The 21,618-nt window shown below is 37.6% G+C and overlaps 3 protein-coding genes across 9 annotated transcripts in view; 1 reads left to right on the top strand and 2 right to left on the bottom strand.

Moving 5' to 3' along the window:
• LOC137401051 (protein arginine methyltransferase NDUFAF7, mitochondrial-like) overlaps nucleotides 1–3,177 on the bottom strand; it is a 37,177-nt gene extending 34,000 nt beyond the window's left edge. The window contains exon 1 of one of the 2 annotated variants that reach the window (XM_068087398.1): nucleotides 3,136–3,177. The gene's annotated coding sequence lies outside the window, so the exon portion shown is untranslated. The remainder of the gene's footprint in view (nucleotides 1–3,135) is intronic. The other variant, XM_068087399.1, reaches the window with a different exon arrangement.
• Nucleotides 2,359–21,599, top strand: LOC137401050 (tRNA dimethylallyltransferase-like). 6 transcript variants are annotated; one of them, XM_068087391.1, is made up of 10 exons: nucleotides 3,313–3,422; nucleotides 8,042–8,155; nucleotides 8,298–8,490; nucleotides 9,278–9,504; nucleotides 13,054–13,186; nucleotides 16,708–16,848; nucleotides 17,667–17,818; nucleotides 19,205–19,461; nucleotides 20,143–20,319; nucleotides 20,905–21,599. In XM_068087391.1, the coding sequence occupies exons 3-10, from the start codon at nucleotides 8,305–8,307 to the stop codon at nucleotides 21,213–21,215; spliced, it is 1,584 nt and encodes a 527-aa protein (XP_067943492.1). In that variant the 5' UTR covers nucleotides 3,313–3,422; nucleotides 8,042–8,155; nucleotides 8,298–8,304; the 3' UTR covers nucleotides 21,216–21,599. The 6 variants fall into 6 exon arrangements, with proteins under 6 accessions (XP_067943494.1, XP_067943492.1, XP_067943496.1 ...); XM_068087395.1 differs by having other exon boundaries at nucleotides 17,667–17,805; nucleotides 19,228–19,461; XM_068087393.1 differs by lacking the exons at nucleotides 3,313–3,422; nucleotides 8,042–8,155 and adding an exon at nucleotides 2,359–2,414.
• Nucleotides 9,587–13,034, bottom strand: LOC137399618 (uncharacterized). Its single transcript, XM_068085799.1, has 5 exons — nucleotides 13,027–13,034; nucleotides 11,361–11,986; nucleotides 10,095–10,154; nucleotides 9,951–10,006; nucleotides 9,587–9,592 (listed from the first exon to the last, which is right to left on the bottom strand). Exons 1-5 carry the CDS (start codon nucleotides 13,032–13,034, stop codon nucleotides 9,587–9,589), a joined length of 756 nt encoding a protein of 251 aa, XP_067941900.1.
• Nucleotides 21,600–21,618: the final 19 nt, after the last annotated feature.

The following is a 21,618-nucleotide window of genomic DNA, read 5'->3' on the forward strand; positions in this document are numbered from 1 at the left end:
TTTCCAGGTTTTGTATGATGTTTATATTTCTAACTTGTATAATTTCGAAAGGAGATAATTTTCAAGTAGAGCAAAATCTTTCAAATTTCAAGATATTCAAGTTCTTTTCATATACATTTATTTTTCTATACACATTGATATAGGAGCAAAGGAATTTGCATGTTACGTTTAACATAATACTTTTATGAAGAGCAAAAAATCAAATAGAAGTAATTCAAGGTTCAAACAAAAGAAACAAAACAAAAGAAGTCGAAGTGGTCAAACAAAAGAAAAAGCGTACTCGCTCGACTTAGAGTAATGTAAATCAAATCTCAACTAGAATGATAATAACGTAACTACTACCGGTATCTTGTCTCGTATAAATCACAGGTGTCCTGTAGCGGGATATTGCCGAAGCCGAGAACGGGTCGTAGTCTACACACACTAAAACAACATTGTTGTTTTTTTGTGTAGACTACGGCCCAGTCTCGGCTTCAGCAATATTGTAATGAATTTTTGTGCTTGCCTCTCGCTAATATAGCGAATTACGGCACTTGCAATCACTACTAAGTGGGTTCTGGTTACAAGTTCTATCTATCTATCTATCTCTGTAAAATATTTCAAGTGGCCGCTAGGCCTGTAGAAATAAAATGGTGCATTAGGCATAAAAATAAGATCACAAATAAGCATAGACTTATTTATCTAAGACTGAAGGATAAAAGTATAAGATCGCTTGGTCTAGTTATAAGAGAATCAGATGTTAAAATTTCATCGCACGGTTAAAAAAAGAGTGTTTCATTGCACTTGTATTGATTGTGTGTCTGATATTGGAGCCTCGAGTAAAATAGGATGAGTTCTTAATTACAAATCTATTAAAATCGACCATTAGGTCTTGGCTTAAAATTTTTTGCAGTGTGCTTTCGTCCTTGATGCGTCTTCTCTCTGCAAGTGTTTGCCATCCCATTTTCACCATTTCTGATGATATACTATCAAATTTTCTTAAATTGTTGGCCCACCTAAAAGCTTTTCGGTTAATGGACTCTAAATCTTGTATACTATAATCAAAATGTGGACTCCAGATTTCCGAAGCGTACTCTAGCAGTGGACGACACACACTATAGTATGCTGTCCTTTTGACATTAGGAGATGTTTTCTTAAGGGTCCGCATAAGCATAAAAAGAGTGCCGTTAGCCTTACGTATGATGCGATTTATGTGTTCATTAAAATTGAGGGTGCTAGAAACAAGTATACCCAAGTATAAAAAGGATTGCGAGGATATAAGAGATGTACCGCAATAGTTGTATATATGTGAAAATCTAACTGGTTCCACAGATGTAGATGTGCATTTATTAGCATTAAATCTCAACTGCCACGACTCAGCCCATGCAGCCACTCTGCACAGTTGGTCCTGTAGCAGAAGGCTGTCGGACGCACATTCTATTGGTCTAAAAAGTATGGCATCATCCGCAAATAAACGTATGGATGTCTTTGGACAGTTCAGAGACTCTGGAAGGTCATTGATATATAAAAGAAAAAGCAAGGGTCCAAGCACCGACCCCTGGGGCACACCTGATGTTACCTGGGTAGGTGGAGATGTTTTACCGTTAACTATGACACAGAATGTGCGGTCCAGGAGCCAGTGCTGTATCCAAGTCACTACATTTGCATTTAGGCCATAACTTCTAAGTTTGTGGATCAATTTGTCATGCGAAACTGTATCAAACGCTTTACTAAAATCCAAAACAAGTACATCCACTTGAGTGTTAAGATTATTAAAATTTGCCAAGTCTGATATGGTGTGTATAAGTTGAGATTCACAGCTGTGCTTTTTTCTAAAACCATGCTGTGTTTCACTTAGGATGTTATTCTGATCGAGATAATCTCTTATGTTATGAGCAATAATATGTTCTATAACCTTAGATGATACGCTAGTGAGTGATATTGGCCTATAGTTAAGTGGGGCCTTCTTGTCACCTTTCTTGAATACAGGGACTACATTGGCATGTTTCCAATCAAGTGGCACACACCCTGTGTTGAGGGAGTGTTTAAAAATCAGCGTTAAAATGGGAGCAATGTCAACAGCCAAAAACTTGAGCAAGGCAGGACTAAGGTTGTCTGGGCCCATACCCTTACGATGGTTAAGATTATTAAGAAGGGCCAAAACTCCCTCTTCACTGACAGCAATGTCCATTTGGGGTACATGTTCTGCACTAGATTGAGTGAATGATACTTGTGGGACGTGTCCATCGTCTACAGTAAATACGGACTTAAAATTGTTAGCAAAACTTATGGCCATATCGTTGTCATTCACACAGTTATGTAATTGCATAATGTTATGTTAAGTTATGTAATGCATAAGTTGTCTTATACTGAATAAGTATTAGCTTTCATGCACAACTATAATTGTTGCAAGCAAGATAACTGGTGAATGATGAGTATGGCTCTTTATTACGCAAGCTAAAGCTGCACAGAGATGAATTACCGTTAAAATAATCCACGAATGTCCATATATAGTACTCCACAAATGTCCGTATATAGTTTCGTCGCTTGTAGACAGTATCTGGTGCTCTGTACTCTTCCGTTTCATAAGCGTACCTTTTTCGTTACTTATTCTTACCCATTCTGGTCTACAATGCTTTACATATCCTTATATATAGTGTTCTGTGATAGTGTCCATTGGCTTTCCATGAAAGCTGGCTTGCATATTACTATGCTAATCCCAGAACAGCTGGATGCATAAGGCTATTAGAAATAGTTGAGTTTAGCAAATCCATAACAATATCCCGCTAAAGAACACCTGTGGTATAAATCAATTGAATGACGAGTGGCTTCATACCTGCCAACTCTCACGCATTGGGCGTGAGACTCACGCAATCACCCCAAAGAAAAAATGAAAATGCGTGAGATTTTTGCCCCAATTTCCACAACTTTATATATACTATCATTAATACATCAACTGCTCCAAAACCAAATCTCACGCATTGCCCCACTCTTGGGTTGGCAAGTCTGAGTGGCTTCTCATAAAAGCTTATTCTCTCCTGCTTAGACTTGGGTTTTTTTCTAGAGAGCAGAAAGCTAGCAATTTTCTAGTTATCCTAGCCTTAGCTTTTTAATAAGCTGGTATTCATAAATAATAATGGTAAATTCATTGCTTACAGTTGACAAACAAGTGCGAAACACAGGTTATTAATAACTTTGCATGATTTCATGAGAAGCATATATTAAAGACTCGCTAATGCATAGCCTGACCACGTAATTTCACCACAGAACAGTAACAACAATAATACACTACGCCTAAAAACATCAACTGCGAAACAGACTTCCGATAGAAGCCAGTGTCGTACAGGGACACTGATAGAAACTCGCTTGTCTTACAGCGCTTCGCCACAGGAACTTTTTAGAAATCTAACCTTAGCGCAAAAGCATACTACTGCGGGAATAAGGTAACCCAACAAGTACTTTTGGCAACAAGCTAAAAAACTTACCAAAAGCTACAAGAATTTCATTGACTCGGTACACCAAAAAACGATATCGCAAAATGTACTATATTTACATACCCTATACACATTTACTATATTGATACTTATAATTATATACTAAGAATTGAGGCATTTATAGTTATTGATAGTACTATAATATGGTTTGCGTACCATTTATGTACGTGTACCACATTATAGTACATGTACATTACTATTACATGCAAGTCACTTCGTCGTCCACATCTTGAATATGCTGCAGCAATGTTGGACCCGTTTCTAAAAAAACACATAGCAAATATAGAAGCTGTTCAAAATTAAGCCGTACATTTTATAAGCCACGTTGAAGGACGAGAAAGTGTTAGAAAAGCTTGGTCTTGAGGTACTACAAAGGAGACATCGAGACATCAGACTACGACTTTTAATGAGGATACTTAGTGAAGAGGATAAGCATTCAGCACTGAACAGTTCATACGACCAACTTATTAACCAATCCGAGCCTCACATTCAAACTTGAGCAAACAGTAAATGACTTCCATCATCCGTACATGCCACTAAAAGTGAATACTTTAACAGCTTTCTACCTAGAAACATAAGAGACATTTAAAATCCTACAAACAACCACTCAGCTAAAGCACTATAAACTTATACAGCAACTTATACAGGCTTTTGATAAAGTCTCCCATGGTCTGTTAATTGACAAATTGCTTCGTACTACATTTGACAAGTCGATAATCAAATGGATAGAAAATTTTTTGTTTGATCGATTTCAGAGAGTGGTTATCCAAGGAAGTAACTCAAGCTTTTTGGCAGTTACATCCGGAGTCCCCCAGGGTTCTGTTTTGGGCCCTTCACTGTTTTTAGTTTATGTTAATGATATTGGAAGTTCTCTTCAACATTCTTCTATAAGCCTTTTTGCTGATGATGCTCTCTTATACTGTCCAATTACAACGCCTAGTGATACGCTTTTATTTCAGCAAGATCTTTTATCTCTTGAGCGATGGGCTAACACATGGAAAATGGAGTTTAATGTTAAAAAATGCCAGGTAGTTTTGTTTGGCTGGAAGCCACCAATCAACCAAGTTAATTTATCGTATACCCTTTATGGCGTACATTTGGAGATTGTGGAATCTTTTAAATACTTGGGAGTGAATGTCTCTAATGACTTTAAATGGGACATACACATAAATGACATTACCTCTAGAGCATATCAAAGGTTAGGGATGTTGAGGAGAGTATTACACGGAGCACCCAGAAACGTCAAAAAAATTGCATATCTTAGTCTGTGCAGGCCCGTTTTGGAATTCGCTTGTGAGGTATGGGATCCATACCTCATAAAACATGAAACACAACTGGAAAATGTCCAGAGGCGCGCTGTGCGTTTTATTGCGGATCTTAAAGGGGTGGAAAGCGTAACTATGGCCAGAGACAAATTAGGGTTGGAATTGCTTAAGAACAGACGGAAGTCGGCTCGAATGGTTTTACTTATAAAAATTCTCTCCAGCAGTGTGCATGAGTCTTTAATCAATAGTTTTAACAATATACACAATGACACACACTCACATCATACCAGATCGGTATCCAATGACGTACCTAGGGCTGTTCCAGCCAGCAAAACATTTTATCATAACAGTTTTTTAACGAGAACGTCTCGCGACCTACGAGGAAATTTGTAACGCACTTTTTATAGTCATGATTTTACTTACTTCGAATATTACTTGACTTTTATTGAAAACATTTGAACTAGATCTAGATACGTACATGATGGCCCTTTTTTTCCTCGGGGATCGAGGTCTTAGGGTTCGATTTACCAAGACCAAGAGCAAATTAAGCTTGCATTACTGACCAACGTATTAAACTTAAGTACTCGAGAATTGAAAACCACTAACAAAATAAACTAAATCATATTAGGCACACAGACTTGCCAACCCAAGAGTGGGGCAATGAGTGAGATTTGGTTTTGGGGCAATTGATGTATCAATGATAGTGTATATAAAAGTGTAAAATTTGGGGTAAAAATCTCACGCAATTATCACGCATTTTCATTTTTTCTTTGGGATGATTGTGTGAGTCTCACGTCCAATGCGTGAGAGTTGGCAGATATGTAGGCACACCACTTCCACATTAGGCGGTCTAGTGTGAAGACAACTACAAGGTAATACAAAGTAATACATTTATGGTACATGTACCTTGGTTTATATATGTCAGTCTTTATGCAACCTCGTTGAATGCGCGATGTTACCCAAAATTAGACTTTGCAATTTAATGTCATTTCTGTGACATTTTGTATGGAAAGTAATGTATTAAGTCGATTCAATAGTTTTATATAAAATGCCAAGAGTTGCTAAGAAACTTACCAACGATTTAATAAGGAGTAGATCGGCATACATATAATTCTCAAAAGCCTGCTTTAATTGTTTCAAACTATGTCTCTAGAAATGTTGTATATTTTACAAGACATGTTTGTTAGAAATACAATTCAATAAATGATAGTAATCCGCTTTTTATTCTACCAGCAGTTTGTGTTGTCGAGTGATTTTACAAAGACTGACCGGACGAATTTGTTTTTTAGTAATCATATGATTTTCTTTATTCAGTTTGCTAAAATCTGGCTCCTAGTTCTGTATTGATTGCTACCATGTCTCAAGAATGCACATTTCATTGTCGCCCATAAGTATCTGTAATCCCAGTTTCACAATGCCTTACTTTGGACTTGAGGGGTCTCATTCTGCTTTTCATTTATTTTAGTATAATTTTGTTATGTTTTACCTCCCATTGGGTTGAGTATTTTTTTTTTGTAGTTCTTTTTTCAATATTAGCCTTTTATGTTAGCATACTTTTAATGTGTGACTTTTTCAATTGAAGCTCCTCGATTTTTGACAAAGCAATTCATAGTTAGTTTCTTTGTAACAAATAAAGAACTATTGTTGTGGTTGGTGCTAGCCTGTCTTGACAAACTGTTGTTTTTGTGGAGTTGTCGCTCGTCGAGTGGGCGAGCAAAACAACAGCTTGTCACAAGACGTACTGCACCTGATGAGTCAGCAGCACTTATAGGGAATTGTTCTCTTCCGTTTATGCGGCTTGGTTGCGATGTTATGTCGGTCGCTCCATTGGTATTTATAACGATATTCGCGCAAAGATTTATGTAGAAAAAAATAAGATTACAACGTTTAACCAGCGACCAGTCTCTGCGGTAAACTTTAGTAGAACTTAAGAATAAAATAAATTGAAAATAAAATCCAAAAGAACAAATAAAGCTGACTGATACAAAAATAGACTGAGCCCACAAATAACGACATGTTTAGTCGCTGTTGTTGCCTAAATTCTCAAGTTCTACTAAAGTTTACCGCAGAGACTGGTCACCGGTTAAGCGTTGTAATCTTAATTTTTTCTACATAAATCTTTGCGCGAAATTCGTTATGAATACCAATGGAGCGACCGACATAACATCGCAACCAAGCCGCATAGACGGAAGAGGAAAACTCCCTATAAGTGCAGCTGATGCATCAGGTGCAGTACGTCTCGTGACAAGCTGTTGTGTTGCTCGCCCGCTCGACCAGGGAGCAACTCCGCAAAAACAACAGTTTGTCAAGACAGGCTGGGTTGGTGCTGAGTCTCCAAATTTATGGAAACACTCAGTTCACTGGTTGTACTGAACTCTTCAATAAATTAGCAGATACCACAATTTTAGAAAACTAGTCTATTGTTTCACTATCAATTTGAGCAACCTTTCAGACTACAGTCATAAAAGGTTGCTTTATGTAAATTGTCAATGTGTGTTACCAGGTAAGTAAAAAAATTATCTGTTGCCTAAATGTATCTATTGCTTGCCACGTACAGATGAGGATAGCCTTTTTTCATACATTGCAGCTAACTTCGTATAAACCTCTAAATTACTAAATAATATTTTTTGATGGCGCAGAACTCTTTGTTTTTGTTCGATATAGATGGATTGAAGATAAAGTAAAGATAGAGTGAAGATAGTGTGAAGATAGAGTGAAAATAGTGTGAATATAGAGTGAAGATAGTGTGAATATAGAGTGAAGATAATGTGAATATAGAGTGAAGATAGTGTGAATACAGAGTGAAGATAGTGTGAATATAGAGTGACGATAGTGTGAATATGGAGTGAATATAGAGTGAATATAGAGTGAAGATAGTGTGAATCCAGAGTGAAGATAGTGTGAATATAGAGTGAAGATAGTGTGAATATAGAGTGACGATAGTGTGAATATAGAGTGACGATAGTGTGAATATAGAGTGAAGATAGTGTGAATATAGAGTAAAGATAGTGTGAATATAGAGTGAAGATGAAGTGAAGATAGTGTGAAGATATAGTGAAAATAGTGTGAATATAGAGTGACGATAGTGTGAATATAGAGTGAATATAGAGTGAAGATAGTGTGAATATAGAGTAAAAATAGGGTGAATATAAAGTGAAAACAGAATGAAGATAGTGTGAATAAAGTGTGAATATAGAGTGAAGAGAGTGTGAATATAAAGTGAATATAGAGGGAATACAGAGTGAAGATAAAGTGAATATAGAGTGAATCTGGAGAAGTCTTTAACTGGTTTTTTCCACACAGTTCACAAACGTCATCTGTTTGATGGGATGGGGCATCAATTGGGCTGTTAAGCTAGCTGAGTCTGTCGAAGCACTTAGCTATTGCTCTACTGTGGGTCTTCGTCTAACAGTTTTGGTAAGTTGTAAGCAACAGACGCTATATTTTCACAATTTTGGGTCACGAGCAGCAGAACACTGAAAATCAAGCTATGCAGACACGCTAGGTTAAAAAACTGTGATAGTCTAACATAGGCTTGTCTATCATATCTCATTTTTAGACTGTGAATGGGCAGCGCTGTCTATAGAGCTCTAAGGTCTGAAGTTAGAATGAAACCTGTCATATTTATATTGGGAGCTACAGGGACAGGCAAATCTGACTTGGCAATTGCTCTAGCTAAGCGGTTTGGCGGTGAAGTGGTGAATGCTGACGCAATGCAGTTGTACCAGGGACTGGATATTGTTACGAACAAGGTAATACATATCAATATCATTATGTAATGCAGTTGTACCAGGGGCTGGATATTGTTACGAACAAAGTAATACATATCAATATCATTATGTAATGCAGTTGTACCAGGGGCTGAATATGATAGGATTGTACCAGGGGCTGGATATGATAGGCTTGTACCAGAGGCTGGATATGATGGGCTTGTACCAGGGGCTGAATATGATAGGCTTGTACCAGGGGCTGGATATGATAGGATTGTACCAGGGGCTGGATATGATAGGCTTGTACCAGGGACTGGATATGATAGGCTTGTACCAAGAACTCGATATGATAGGCTTTTACCAGAGGCTGGATATGATAAGCTTTTACTAGGGGCTGGATATGATAGGATTGTACCAGGGGCTGGATATGATAGGCTTGTACCAGGGGCTGGATATGATAAGCTTTTACCAGGGGCTGGATATGATAGGCTTTTACCAGAGGCTGGATATGATAAGCTTTTACCAGGGGCTGGATATGATAGGCTAAGCCAAAAAAGGCAGGTCAGCATTAGATTCTCTGTACCAGTTTGAAACACATTGGTTGATCGATCTCATCCAATGTGCGTATTAGGAATTGGATCAGGTCAATTCTAATCTGTCAATGTTTTCATAGCTTTTAATTAGTAGTTTTTAAATTTTATTGTATGTATTAAAATTTTAGTTTAATTTACATATGAAACAGTTGACATACTTGCTAAATTTGCACGTCATTTTAGAATGGAAGTGTCTATTCGTGCTTAGTAGGCTCATTACTTCGCGTTCTCAACAGATGAGTTTGGAGGAGCAAGAGGGCGTTCGTCACCACTTGTTGGGCATACTCAGTCCCACAAGCCTTTCTTACACGATTCATGACTACAAAAAAGAGGCCTCCAGCATCATAGGGCGACTGCTCTCCGATGGAAAGATGCCAATAGTTGTGGGAGGAACAAACTATTATGCAGACAGTCTCATGTGGCAATCTCTTATTCCTCAGCATGATCAGCAAGCAGCCTCAAGGTTATTTCCTTGTCTCCTTTTTGTTGTCTCCTTTTTACAGTTTGAACTGTTGCTACAGTTTGAACTACTGCTACAGTTTGGACTACTGCTACAGTTTGGACAACTGCTACAGTTTGGACTGCTGCTACAGTTTGAACTACTGCTACAGTTTGGACTACTGCTACAGTTTGAACTACTGCTACAGTTTGAACTGTTGCTACAGTTTGGACTACTGCTACAGTTTGGACTACTGCTACAATTTGAACTGCTGCTACAGTTTGGACTACTGCTACAGTTTGGACTACTGCTACAGTTTGGACTGTTGCTACAGTTTGGACTGTTGCTACAGTTTGGACTGCTGCTACAGTTTGAACTGCTGCTACAGTTTGGACTACTGCTACAGTTTGGACTACTGCTACAGTTTGAACTGCTGCTACAGTTTGGACTACTGCTACAGTTTGCACTACTGCTACAGTTTGAACTGTTGCTACAGTTTGGACTGTTGCTACAGTGGGAGCTGTTGCTACAGTTTGAACTACTTCTACAGTTTGGACTACTGCTACAGTTTGAACTGTTGCTACAGTTTGGACTACTGCTACAGTTTGAACTACTGCTACAGTTTGGACTACTGCTACAGTTTGAACTGCTGCTACAGTGGGAGCTGTTGCTACAGTTTAAACTACTTCTACAGTTTGGACTACTGCTACAGTTTAAACTACTGCTACAGTTTGAACTGCTGCTACAGTTTGAACTGCTGCTACAGTTTGAACTGCTGCTACAGTTTGAACTACTGCTACAGTTTAAACTGCTGCTACAGTTTGAACTACTGCTACAGTTTAAACTGCTACTACAGTTTGGACTACTGCTACAGTTTGGACTACTGCTATAGTTTGGACTACTACTACAGTTTGGACTACTGCTACAGTTTGAACTGCTGCTACAGTTTGGACTACTGCTACAGTTTGGACTACTGCTACAGTTTGGACTACTGCTACAGTTTGGACTACTGCTACAGTTTAAACTACTGCTACAGTTTGAACTGCTGCTACAGTTTAAACTGCTACTACAGTTTGGACTACTGCTACAGTTTGAACTGTTGCTACAGTTTGGACTACTGCTACAGTTTGAACTACTGCTACAGTTTGGACTACTGCTACAGTTTGAACTGCTGCTACACTGGGAGCTGTTGCTACAGTTTAAACTACTTCTACAGTTTGGACTACTGCTACAGTTTAAACTACTGCTACAGTTTGAACTGCTGCTACAGTTTGAACTGCTGCTACAGTTTGAACTGCTGCTACAGTTTGAACTACTGCTACAGTTTAAACTGCTGCTACAGTTTGAACTACTGCTACAGTTTGAACTGTTGCTACAGTTTGGACTGCTGCTACAGTTTGGACTACTGCTACAGTTTGGACTACTGCTACAGTTTAAACTACTGCTACAGTTTGGACTACTGCTACAGCTTGGACTACTGCTACAGTTTGAACTGCTGCTGCAGTTTGGACTACTGCTACAGTTTGGACTACTGCTACAGTTTGGACTACTGCTACAGTTTGGACTACTGCTACAGTTTAAACTACTGCTACAGTTTAAACTGCTGCTACAGTTTGAACTGCTGCTACAGTTTGAACTGCTGCTACAGTTTGAACTACTGCTACAGTTTGAACTGTTGCTACAGTTTGGACTGCTGCTACAGTTTGGACTACTGCTACAGTTTGGACTACTGCTACAGTTTAAACTACTGCTACAGTTTGGACTACTGCTACAGCTTGGACTACTGCTACAGTTTGAACTGCTGCTGCAGTTTGGACTACTGCTACAGTTTGGACTACTGCTACAGTTTGGACTACTGCTACAGTTTAAACTACTGCTACAGTTTAAACTGCTGCTACAGTTTGAACTGCTGCTACAGTTTGAACTGCTGCTACAGTTTGAACTGCTGCTACAGTTTAAACTGCTGCTACAGTTTGGACTACTGCTACAGTTTGGACTACTGCTACAGTTTGGACTACTGCTACAGTTTGGACTACTGCTACAGTTTGGACTACTGCTACAGTTTGAACTGCTGCTACAGTTTGGACTACTGCTACAGTTTGGACTACTGCTACAGTTTGGACTACTGCTACAGTTTAAACTACTGCTACAGTTTAAACTGCTGCTACAGTTTAAACTGCTGCTACAGTTTGGACTACTGCTACAGTTTAAACTACTGCTACAGTTTGAACTGCTGCTACAGTTTGAACTGCTGCTACAGTTTGGACTACTGCTACAGTTTGGACTGCTGCTACAGTTTGAACTGCTGCTACAGTTTAAACTGCTACTACAGTTTGGACTACTGCTACAGTTTGGACTACTGCTATAGTTTGGACTACTACTACAGTTTGGACTACTGCTACAGTTTGAACTGCTGCTACAGTTTGGACTACTGCTACAGTTTGGACTACTGCTACAGTTTGGACTACTGCTACAGTTTGGACTACTGCTACAGTTTAAACTACTGCTACAGTTTGGACTACTGCTACAGTTTAAACTGCTGCTACAGTTTGAACTGCTGCTACAGTTTGGACTACTGCTACAGTTTGGACTACTGCTACAGTTTGGACTACTGCTACAGTTTGAACTACTGCTACAGTTTGAACTGTTGCTACAGTTTGAACTGCTGCTACAGTTTGAACTGCTGCTACAGTTTGAACTGCTGCTACAGTTTAAACTGCTGCTACAGTTTGGACTACTGCTACAGTTTGGACTACTGCTACAGTTTGGACTACTGCTACAGTTTGGACTACTGCTACAGTTTGGACTACTGCTACAGTTTAAACTACTGCTACAGTTTGAACTGCTGCTACAGTTTGAACTGCTGCTACAGTTTGAACTGCTGCTACAGTTTGAACTACTGCTACAGTTTGAACTGCTGCTATAGTTTGAACTGCCGCTACAGTTTAAACTGCTGCTACAGTTTGGACTACTGCTACAGTTTGGACTACTGCTACAGTTTGGACTACTGCTACAGTTTGGACTACTGCTACAGTTTGAACTGCTGCTACAGTTTGGACTACTGCTACAGTTTGAACTGCTGCTACAGTTTGGACTACTGCTACAGTTTGAACTGCCGCTACAGTTTAAACTGCTGCTACAGTTTGGACTACTGCTACAGTTTGGACTACTGCTACAGTTTGGACTACTGCTACAGTTTGGACTACTGCTACAGTTTGAACTGCTGCTACAGTTTGGACTACTGCTACAGTTTGAACTGCTGCTACAGTTTGGACTACTGCTACAGTTTGGACTACTCCTACAGTTTGAACTGCTGCTACAGTTTGGACTACTGCTACAGTTTGGACTACTGCTACAGTTTGGACTGTTGCTACAGTTTGGACTGCTGCTACAGTTTGGACCACTGCTACAGTTTGGACTACTGCTACAGTTTGGACTGTTGCTACAGTTTGGACTGCTGCTACAGTTTGAACTGCTGCTACAGTTTGAACTACTGCTACAGTTTGGACTGTTGCTACAGTTTGGATTGCCGCTACAAGTTTGGACCGCGGCATCGACTTTGGTTTATTAAAGGTTTGTTCATGCCGAAGGACCAGTCAGTCAACAGACACTCAGCTACATGACAGATTTGTTGGAGGTTGAGCAGAGGAGTATGACAACTTCAAATACATCAGTCACACCATGGGACGATATCTCTATTGTTAACGTTAGTATCGTTACATGTGAACTCTGATCCTTTGTGTTACAAATTTCATTTAAACTTTTCATTCGATTTCGCAAAAATTCCGGGGATTATTTTTGAGCAGCTGTAATTGGACAGTTTTAGCGAATCATGTCATTGTCTTTGTGTGTTCCTCATCCCCATAAAACTTCAGAGGAGTATCCTAAAACTCATTAGCATATTTTTGGTTTGTATTCCATCTTATTTTTTTGGCCATTGAATAGCTGGAATTTGGAATTCATCATATTTGAGCACAAGGATATATATATAGCGGTTAGCCTTAGTGAACCAACATAAATTCTTCTTAGTGTATGCTAGTGTTAGTTGCTAATGTTATTAGGATATTCTTGGGTTGTTATCTCACGCTCGCTGTGTAGGTGAACAGCTGTTTTAAGGAGTTGTCTTATTTTCTGATGTTTGGAAGTAGATTGCAGAATTTCATTTGGCTACACATTTAGTTATCAGAAACAGCTGCTTTCAAATTGTTAAAGATTGTTTCAGTTTTAAGAGGGAAGAAATTAGATGATTTGACTGCTCCGCTTGGTTGATAAGAGAAGCCATGCAATGGGCAGCCATCTTGTCATTGTCCTGATAACTAAGATAAACATCTTGCTACTTACATAGTTTTTCTCTTAATCTGATATTCATTGGTAGATTATCTCACCGTGGATTAAAGATGATCGCATGGGCTGTGCACAGGGTATTGAATTTGTTTGTCAATGTATTAGCAATTGTATTGACATGACTATAGGGAGCTGTTTGTCTTAATTTGTTAATACATTTATTGACACAACCTTTGTCTAGGCCCCAGCAAGTCTCGGTCTCATCGCTCCTTTTGGACAAGATCACACCATTGCAAATATTCGGTCTCGTCGCTCTTTTTGGACAACATCATACCATTGTTAATATTCATTCTCATCGCTCCTTTTGGACAAGATCATACTAGAGGTGGAACGAGACACGAGATGTCTCGAGTATCGACCTGTCTCGTATCGGTCTCGTCTCGACTTAACTACTGCCAAACTCGAGACAGGAAATAGAACTAAAGCGCCTGCACACGGTTGTTAAAACATGGCTTCTTGCGGTAGCAACAACTCTATATATTGTAATGGATTGCAGGCAACTGCCTTTAAAGTTATACCCGGTCCGTCACTACCTGTTGCTATTGATTATGTTGGCCACCGAGTCTAATCATGTAGTCCGGACAACGGCCCTGTTAATATAGTGTAGTTCGGCCCTGTTAATATAGTGTAGTTCGGTTCTGTGTCCTTAAAACAGATACCGTGTGTATCCAATTACCCTCCGAATAATCCAATTTAATAAATAAGACTATTGGGGGTAAAATGTCTGTATTTTATCGTATCGTGTCTAAACACCAACTGCCCTTCATAAAATTCGGACCTCTTTTATATACTACCAATTGCGGGTAAAACCTGCCCGCACACGGAGAAACGAACAAAAGGCTGTGTCGACCATAGTCCTTGTTCGGTTAATAATGACGTTATTGTTAGTTCAATATAAGAATATACATGTACCTGTGTACAGTAATTCATATAATTTCATGAGTACAATTTAAATATAATTCACATACTACAGTTAACACACAAACAAAACTTAACATTGTTGAAACGATAAGAATGAAAGTGTTATCGTGTGTTCTTTTAGTTGCGGTATTTCTTTGTAGAGCGACGGCTATCGGTTTCATTACACATTACATTAAAAAGTAAGACCTATTCAATAGATGATAAAAATATACATGTATAAAGCAACATGTTTATAATAATTATTATCAATAAAGCTCAAAATTCTTAGAAATATATAACTTCGGTATTTTAGAGCTGTTTGTGTCACTTTTGTTTACAAAAGCTACATGCATAACATTATTAAAATGTTGTATTTAAATCGTTTACACCAGGTGAAAATTCAATTTAAAAAGAGGTTTATCAATTTTATATATTTTAAGTATGTACGCTAGTACTTGTGTAGTGAAATCATGACCAAATGCTCATTATTTTACTGTCTCTAGTCTCAAATTTTTACAAGACACTGTCTCGAGTCTCGTCTCGAACTTAAAAAACCTGTTTCGTTCCACCTCTAGATCAAACCATTGTTAATATTCAGTCACATCGCTCCTTTTGGACAAAATCATACTATTGTTAATATTCAGTCACATCGCTCCTTTTGGACAAAATCATACTATTGTTAATATTCAGTCACATCGCTCCTTTTGGACAAAATCATACCATTGTTAATATTCAGTCACATCGCTCCTTTAGACAAAATCATACCATTGTTAATATTCAGTCACATCGCTCCTTTAGACAAAATCATACCATTGTTAATATTCAGTCACATCGCTCCTTTTGGACAAAATCATACCATTGCGCATATTTATTAAAGGGAATGATAATTTCTATGTCTTCATGGAATTTTAGTGAAAACTACGTTTAAGGAGGTAACTGGTTATATTGTTGCTGTGCTTATATGAAAATATGTGTTGAATTAATTGTTTATATTGTTGATTATAACATTATATATTATTCAGTTTGTTGGCAGGAACCTTATTAGCTGCGTTCATCTTGACAGTTGGGAACTAAGAGAGAGCTTTATATGAACAAGCTATGGGTACCAATAAGCAACAAGCTGTCAAAAAGCACTTATTATTGCAATAGACATGAACATAGTTGTGTATGTAACTGGTAGAAATTGTTAATATGAACAGAGATGTGTATATAACTGGTAGAAGTTGTTAACATGAACAGAGAATTGTATATAACTGGTAGAAGTTGTTAATATGAACAGAGATGTGTATATAACTGGTAGAAGTTGTTAATATGAACAGAGATGTTTATATAACTGGTAGAAGTTGTTAACATGAACAGAGATGTGTATATAACTGGTAGAAGTTGTTAATATGAACAGAGATGTGTATATAACTGGTAGAAGTTGTTAACATGAACAGAGATGTGTATATAACTGGTAGAAGTTGTTGATATGAACAGAGATGTGTATATAGCTGGTAGAAGTTGTTAACATGAACATAGTTGTGTATGTAACTGGTAGAAGTTGTTAACATGAACAGAGTTGTGTATGTAACTGGTAGAAGTTGTTAATATGAACAGAGATGTGTATATAACTGGTAGAAGTTGTTAACATGAACAGAGATGTGTATATAACTGGTAGAAGTTGTTAACATGAACAGAGATGTGTATGTAACTGGTAGAAGCTGTTGATATGAACAGAGATGTGTATGTAACTGGTAGAAGTTGTTAACATGAACAGAGATCTGTATGTTATTGGTAGAAGTTGTGCATATTAACACATATGTAGGCTTGGCTAACTTTCTCCTCAGTATAAACCCAACCATATGTTTAATTGTTTGATTTTTCTTATTTGATATATGGCAGCATTTTACATCTACACACTGTTTCATTAGCTTGTGTCAACCAGCAGACCGTAATAAGTTCTTTCATGTCTTCAAGTTTAACTTTCTTGGTCATATGAAGGTGTTGGACACAAACTACATGAGATTGCATATAAACAGAGTTAACAGTCATAAACTGCATGAACTCCTCATGAGGGTGGATCTGGCTACGGCACGCACTACTCATCCTAATCAGTCGCGCAAAATCCTTCGAGCTCTCGAGGTAAGAACGCTAAAAGTGGAGTTGATGGCACTACTTATGTCAGAGAGAGACAATGTTAATAATATTTTTATGTACATCACGCAGTTTCTAAAGATTTGACATTTATTAGCGTTTTTAACGCGTTTCCAGATTAGTTATATTTGTTGTTGATGTTACATACTTATTACGATGGTTATATCACTCGTCAACTAGAGTCTTTTTCAGTTCTATCATTGTCAGTAATCACATGCTTTTGTCTCACATCTTTCGTTTTACACAAATTGTTTTCTCATATACTCTCATTTCTTACTAGCTGCTCATGTATGTGAAATACAGTGTAAAAAATTGAAGACTGCGCATTTATTGAATTTTTTTTATTTGACTGTATGAGGCATGTGGATATATACATATACATCTGCCGGAAGTACTGCTTAAACTTGCTGAAAAGGTGTTGTCATTGTTGCAGCAGTGAATAATGGGACATACTGTGCATCTCTCTTTGAAGTTCTATGACAAAATTTTGTAGGCTTACATAATAATATGAAGTTTCAAAATGAAGGTGAATAAAGTTGATGTTGGTATATCCGCTTTGTCCACCTACTTGATGCTTTCATTTATGCCCTTATTGTCCTTGACAGAGCTTTTGCTGACAGTCCAACAACTATTCTGGCAGTGTTTCTCGGTTTACCTCCAGTTAGTTACCTCCAGTGAGCTCTAGTTTTCAGATTGAAATAACCATGAGAACTAACACTTTGCATTATTTGCCTATTATATTCTGTTGAATTGTTTGTTTTTCGACGATGTTCATTTTCTAATGGTGTGATTGCTGTCTCCACTAGGTTTTAAAGCACCATGGCAAGACACAGAGTGAGTTTCTCTCAGAGATCAATGCGATGGCCGGGGAGCGAAGTTTTGGCGCGAGTCTGACCTATCCAAATACAATAGTCATTTGGTTGCAGTCTGACAAAGAGGTACTTGGTAAGATTCTGCGGTAGGCTTGCTCAGTTCCTTTTCCTGTTTTACAAAATATTCGCAAATGATATTGACCTACTTTTCACAGCTCTCAGTAGACCTTGGTGAGTTTGATGGTTTGAGATGAAGGCAACTTGAAAACGTTTTAACATGACTAGCTGTACAACCTGGCGTTGCCCTGGTAATGAAAAAGTTTTTGGACAAAAAATTGATTTGTATTTAACATATAACAACATTTGCCATTCTAACTTTCAAACTACATATGATGAGAAAAGTGTTTTGTGTAATTGAAATAAATTAAGAGACAAAATAAAAACAACTGTAAAGGTTTTTAAACTTTGTCAAACAACTTTTAAACTTCATATCGTGAGGAAAATATTTCATGTAGGTCAAGTGAATTTAAAAAAATAAAATGACTAAAAAAAGTTTTAGATATAAATGTGAAATAATTATCAAGTAATAGCTAAACCAAGTCGGTTTAACCAAGTCGGTTTAACCAAGTCGGTTTAACCAAGTCGGTTTAACCAAGTCGGTTTAACCAAGTCGGTTTAACCAAATCGGTTTAACCAAGTCGGTTTAACCAAGTCGGTTTAACCAAGTCAGTTTAACCAAGTCGGTTTAACCAAGTCGGTTTAACCAAGTCGGTTTTGCTACGATTACAATGAAAGATGATTCAGTAATACTACAATTAATACAAACTGAGAAAACAAAATAAAAATCCTGAGTACGTAGAATTAATAATAACAATTCTTGCATAGAAGTGTGTGTATAAAAAAGGTTGCTGTTTCCCCAGAAACTATTCATCAAAACTTTGAATAAGACGATACTGGTACCTCTCGATACCGGTACAAAGGTAAAAATGAGATATGGTACTGTCTTTGTCTGACCGAATGGAGAGATAATTTCGGGGCTCTTCTCACGGAGACAATATACGTAATTGTCTGCATTAGAAGAATGACCTTGACCCCAGATATATTAATTGAACCCTACAAAAAATGTTTCTAAGCAGGGGCATCGTAATGCGTGGCTGCATTGGTAAAATAATCAGCGCACGCTATAGTCGGAATGACACACATATCCACATGCATACTTTGAGAAATATATATATAGTTGAGCTTAGCCTTGGGTTTTGCTTCTCTGGTGCATTAATAACTGCCCACTAGTTAAACTGGTGATCTAGAGACTTATGAAATGCGTAAGTTTGATCAACTCCAATAAAATATAACAAACGGAGTTGTTCGCTCTTTTTCTCCTCGTGTTTGTAATAACAAAATATAAAAGCTGACGTATTATATTCTTATACAACTCATAGCATACAGTTGATGATAACATGTTCACGACATACTTCTCACCTTGCTACTTGGGTTTACTAAACTCACTTGGTGAATACCTTGTCAATTTATAGCGTGTGTATTCCTTCAATGATAGACGCTCGGTTGAAGAAACGAGTTGACCATATGATAGCGAAGGGTCTTATCAAGGAATTGGCCTCATTCCATTCTGCATACAATGCAGCTTTCCTCTCTAGTGCACCTGATAAAAGCCATGGTGCTTACACTCGAGGTATATTCCAATGCATTGGCTTCAAGGAATTTCATTCCTACCTCCTGCTACCGGAGAGTGAGCAGTCTAGTGATGCTGGCCAAGAACTCTTTGCGAAAGGTCTGATAGTTTAAACTTTGTTAGTCCTAGCTCTATGTGATACCTTTATTGGTTTACAACACCTATGTGATACTTTTATTAGTTAGTGTTACTTCTATGTGATACCTTTATTAGTTAGTGTTACTTCTATGTGATACCTTTATTAGTTAGTGTCACCACTATGTGATACCTCTATTAGTTAGTGTCACCGCTATGTGATACCTCTATTAGTTAGTGCCACCGCTATGTGATACCTTTATTAGTTAGTGTCACCGCTATGTGATACCTTTATTAGTTAGTGTCACCGCTATGTGATACCTTTATTAGTTAGTGTTACTTCTATGTGATACTTCTATTAGTTAGTGTCAGCTCTATGTGATACCTTTATTAGTTAGTGTTATTTCTATGTGATACCTTTATTAGTTAGTGTTACTTCTATGTGATACTTCTATTAGTTAGTGTCACCTCTATGTGATACCTTTATTAGTTAGTGTTACTTCCATGTAATACCTTTATTTGTTAGTGTTACTTCTATGTGATACTTCGATTAGTTAGTGTCAGCTCTATGTGATACCTTTATTAGTTAGTGTCACCTCTATGTGATACCTTTATTAGTTAGTGTTACTTCTATGTGATACCTTTATTAGTTAGTGTCACATCTATGTAATACCTGTATTAGTTAAACTTACTGCCTTTTGCCAGGTGTCTACGCCATGCAATGCGCTACAATTCGCTACGCCAAGTATCAGAATCGATGGGTGCGAAAGCAGTTTTTTGAGGAGAGAAACTCAGAAGTTGTACCTCCTGTATATGTGTTTGATTCGACAAACGTAGATATGTTTGCAACCAATGTTGTATCACCTGCCATTTGCATGTTAGGTGAGTACTCTTGATCAATTCTATGTGGGCTGGTTGGTTATGATTTCAATTGAACTATCACGTACACGCCTCACTGGTTCTGGCATTCATACTGTCTGACGTTCGTAAATTTTATCCTAGAACAAGTATATATAATCGTTTGCAAAGTTTTGTGAATGTTGTCAGACTGCAATTGATTACTATACAGCATTTTAGTTGTTTTTATACCAAAATCTGGTCTTCATTATCAGAGATGACTGAAGGTTTTTGGAACTTAACTATGCAGTTCAGCAATATAAAAAGACTAATTCTTTCTCATATTTACTTATTACTATCCAAAGGCCGATGCTTCTTTTAGATAAAATGTGTATGCAAAAGTTATTACAATCAGAGAACGTCTCTACATCAAACAATGTAGAGATATGAATCTGTGACACACGATGTAAGCTTCTACATTTTTTCCGGCAATAACAGTGCAGTCCATTAGAAGACCTTCACCTCGCATGGCTGTTTATTTGCGTCTGTACAAAAAGAATGTTTTGGTTGGTGAAAGCAGGTTGTAATATTTCTGGTATTTTTTATACAACTAATATTTATATTTTGTAGAAGAAATACTGCAAGATGGTGTTACCAGCAGGCAGAGACACGCGATGGAGGTCAAGGATAAAAAGAGCAATGCTGTCGTATATGAAACATGCACAGCGTGTAATGTGACATGTATTAGAGAGACGGAGTGGAGATCTCACGTCAATAGTAGGAAACACCGCAAACGATTAGCTTCGCTGAGCAAGAAAAAGGAACTGGTAAACAAAGAATATGAAAAACTGAGCAAATCATTGACAATGCATGAAGTTCATATTGCTCTGAAGGCTGGTTTCACGGAAACTTCATTTGACAAAGAAGAGGACTTATCCTGATAAAAGTCGCCTGCAAAATGACATGAATTTTTAGTTTTGGAGAGATCGGCACTTTATAATATTTTACGTTTTAATCAAATCAATGAATATTTCCATATTTTTTGGTTGCTGATGAAGATTTGAGGTGTGATCTGTAGAAATGACCCTCTACGGGTCTGCAACTGAAAGGCAGACCTAAAGATTCTCATTCTCACCTAAAGATTACATGATATTCTTCAGGTTTTATTATTGTAAGGTTAACATTCCTTACAATTTGTTTCAATATTGATGGTATATTATTCATTGGAAAAGAATATTCACATAGGATTTCATGTCTCTATCAATAGATTATCTATCGTACATATAATTCTGCATGATTTTGTATAAACGCATTTGTGTAGTTTATATTCTGTCTCATTAGTAT

Source organism: Watersipora subatra, chromosome 7, assembly GCF_963576615.1.
Source record: "Watersipora subatra chromosome 7, tzWatSuba1.1, whole genome shotgun sequence".
NCBI classification, from domain to species: Eukaryota; Metazoa; Bryozoa; class Gymnolaemata; order Cheilostomatida; family Watersiporidae; genus Watersipora; species Watersipora subatra.

Excerpts from the sequence above, each read along its gene's own strand:
- LOC137401050 (XM_068087393.1), top strand. The coding sequence starts at position 8,305 with ATGGGCAGCGCTGTCTATAGAGCTCTAAGGTCTGAAGTTAGAATGAAA. Across the intron at positions 9,505-13,053 it reads GATCAGCAAGCAGCCTCAAG|GTTTGTTCATGCCGAAGGAC; the intron begins GTTATTTCCTTG and ends GGTTTATTAAAG. Across the intron at positions 20,320-20,904 it reads ACCTGCCATTTGCATGTTAG|AAGAAATACTGCAAGATGGT; the intron begins GTGAGTACTCTT and ends TATATTTTGTAG.
- LOC137399618 (XM_068085799.1), bottom strand. Across the intron at positions 10,155-11,360 it reads CTGTAGCAGCAGTTTAAACT|GTAGCAACAGCTCCCACTGT; the intron begins GTAGCAGTAGTT and ends GTAGTTTAAACT. Across the intron at positions 10,007-10,094 it reads CAGTAGTCCAAACTGTAGCA|CAACAGCTCCCACTGTAGCA; the intron begins GTAGTTCAAACT and ends TTCAAACTGTAG.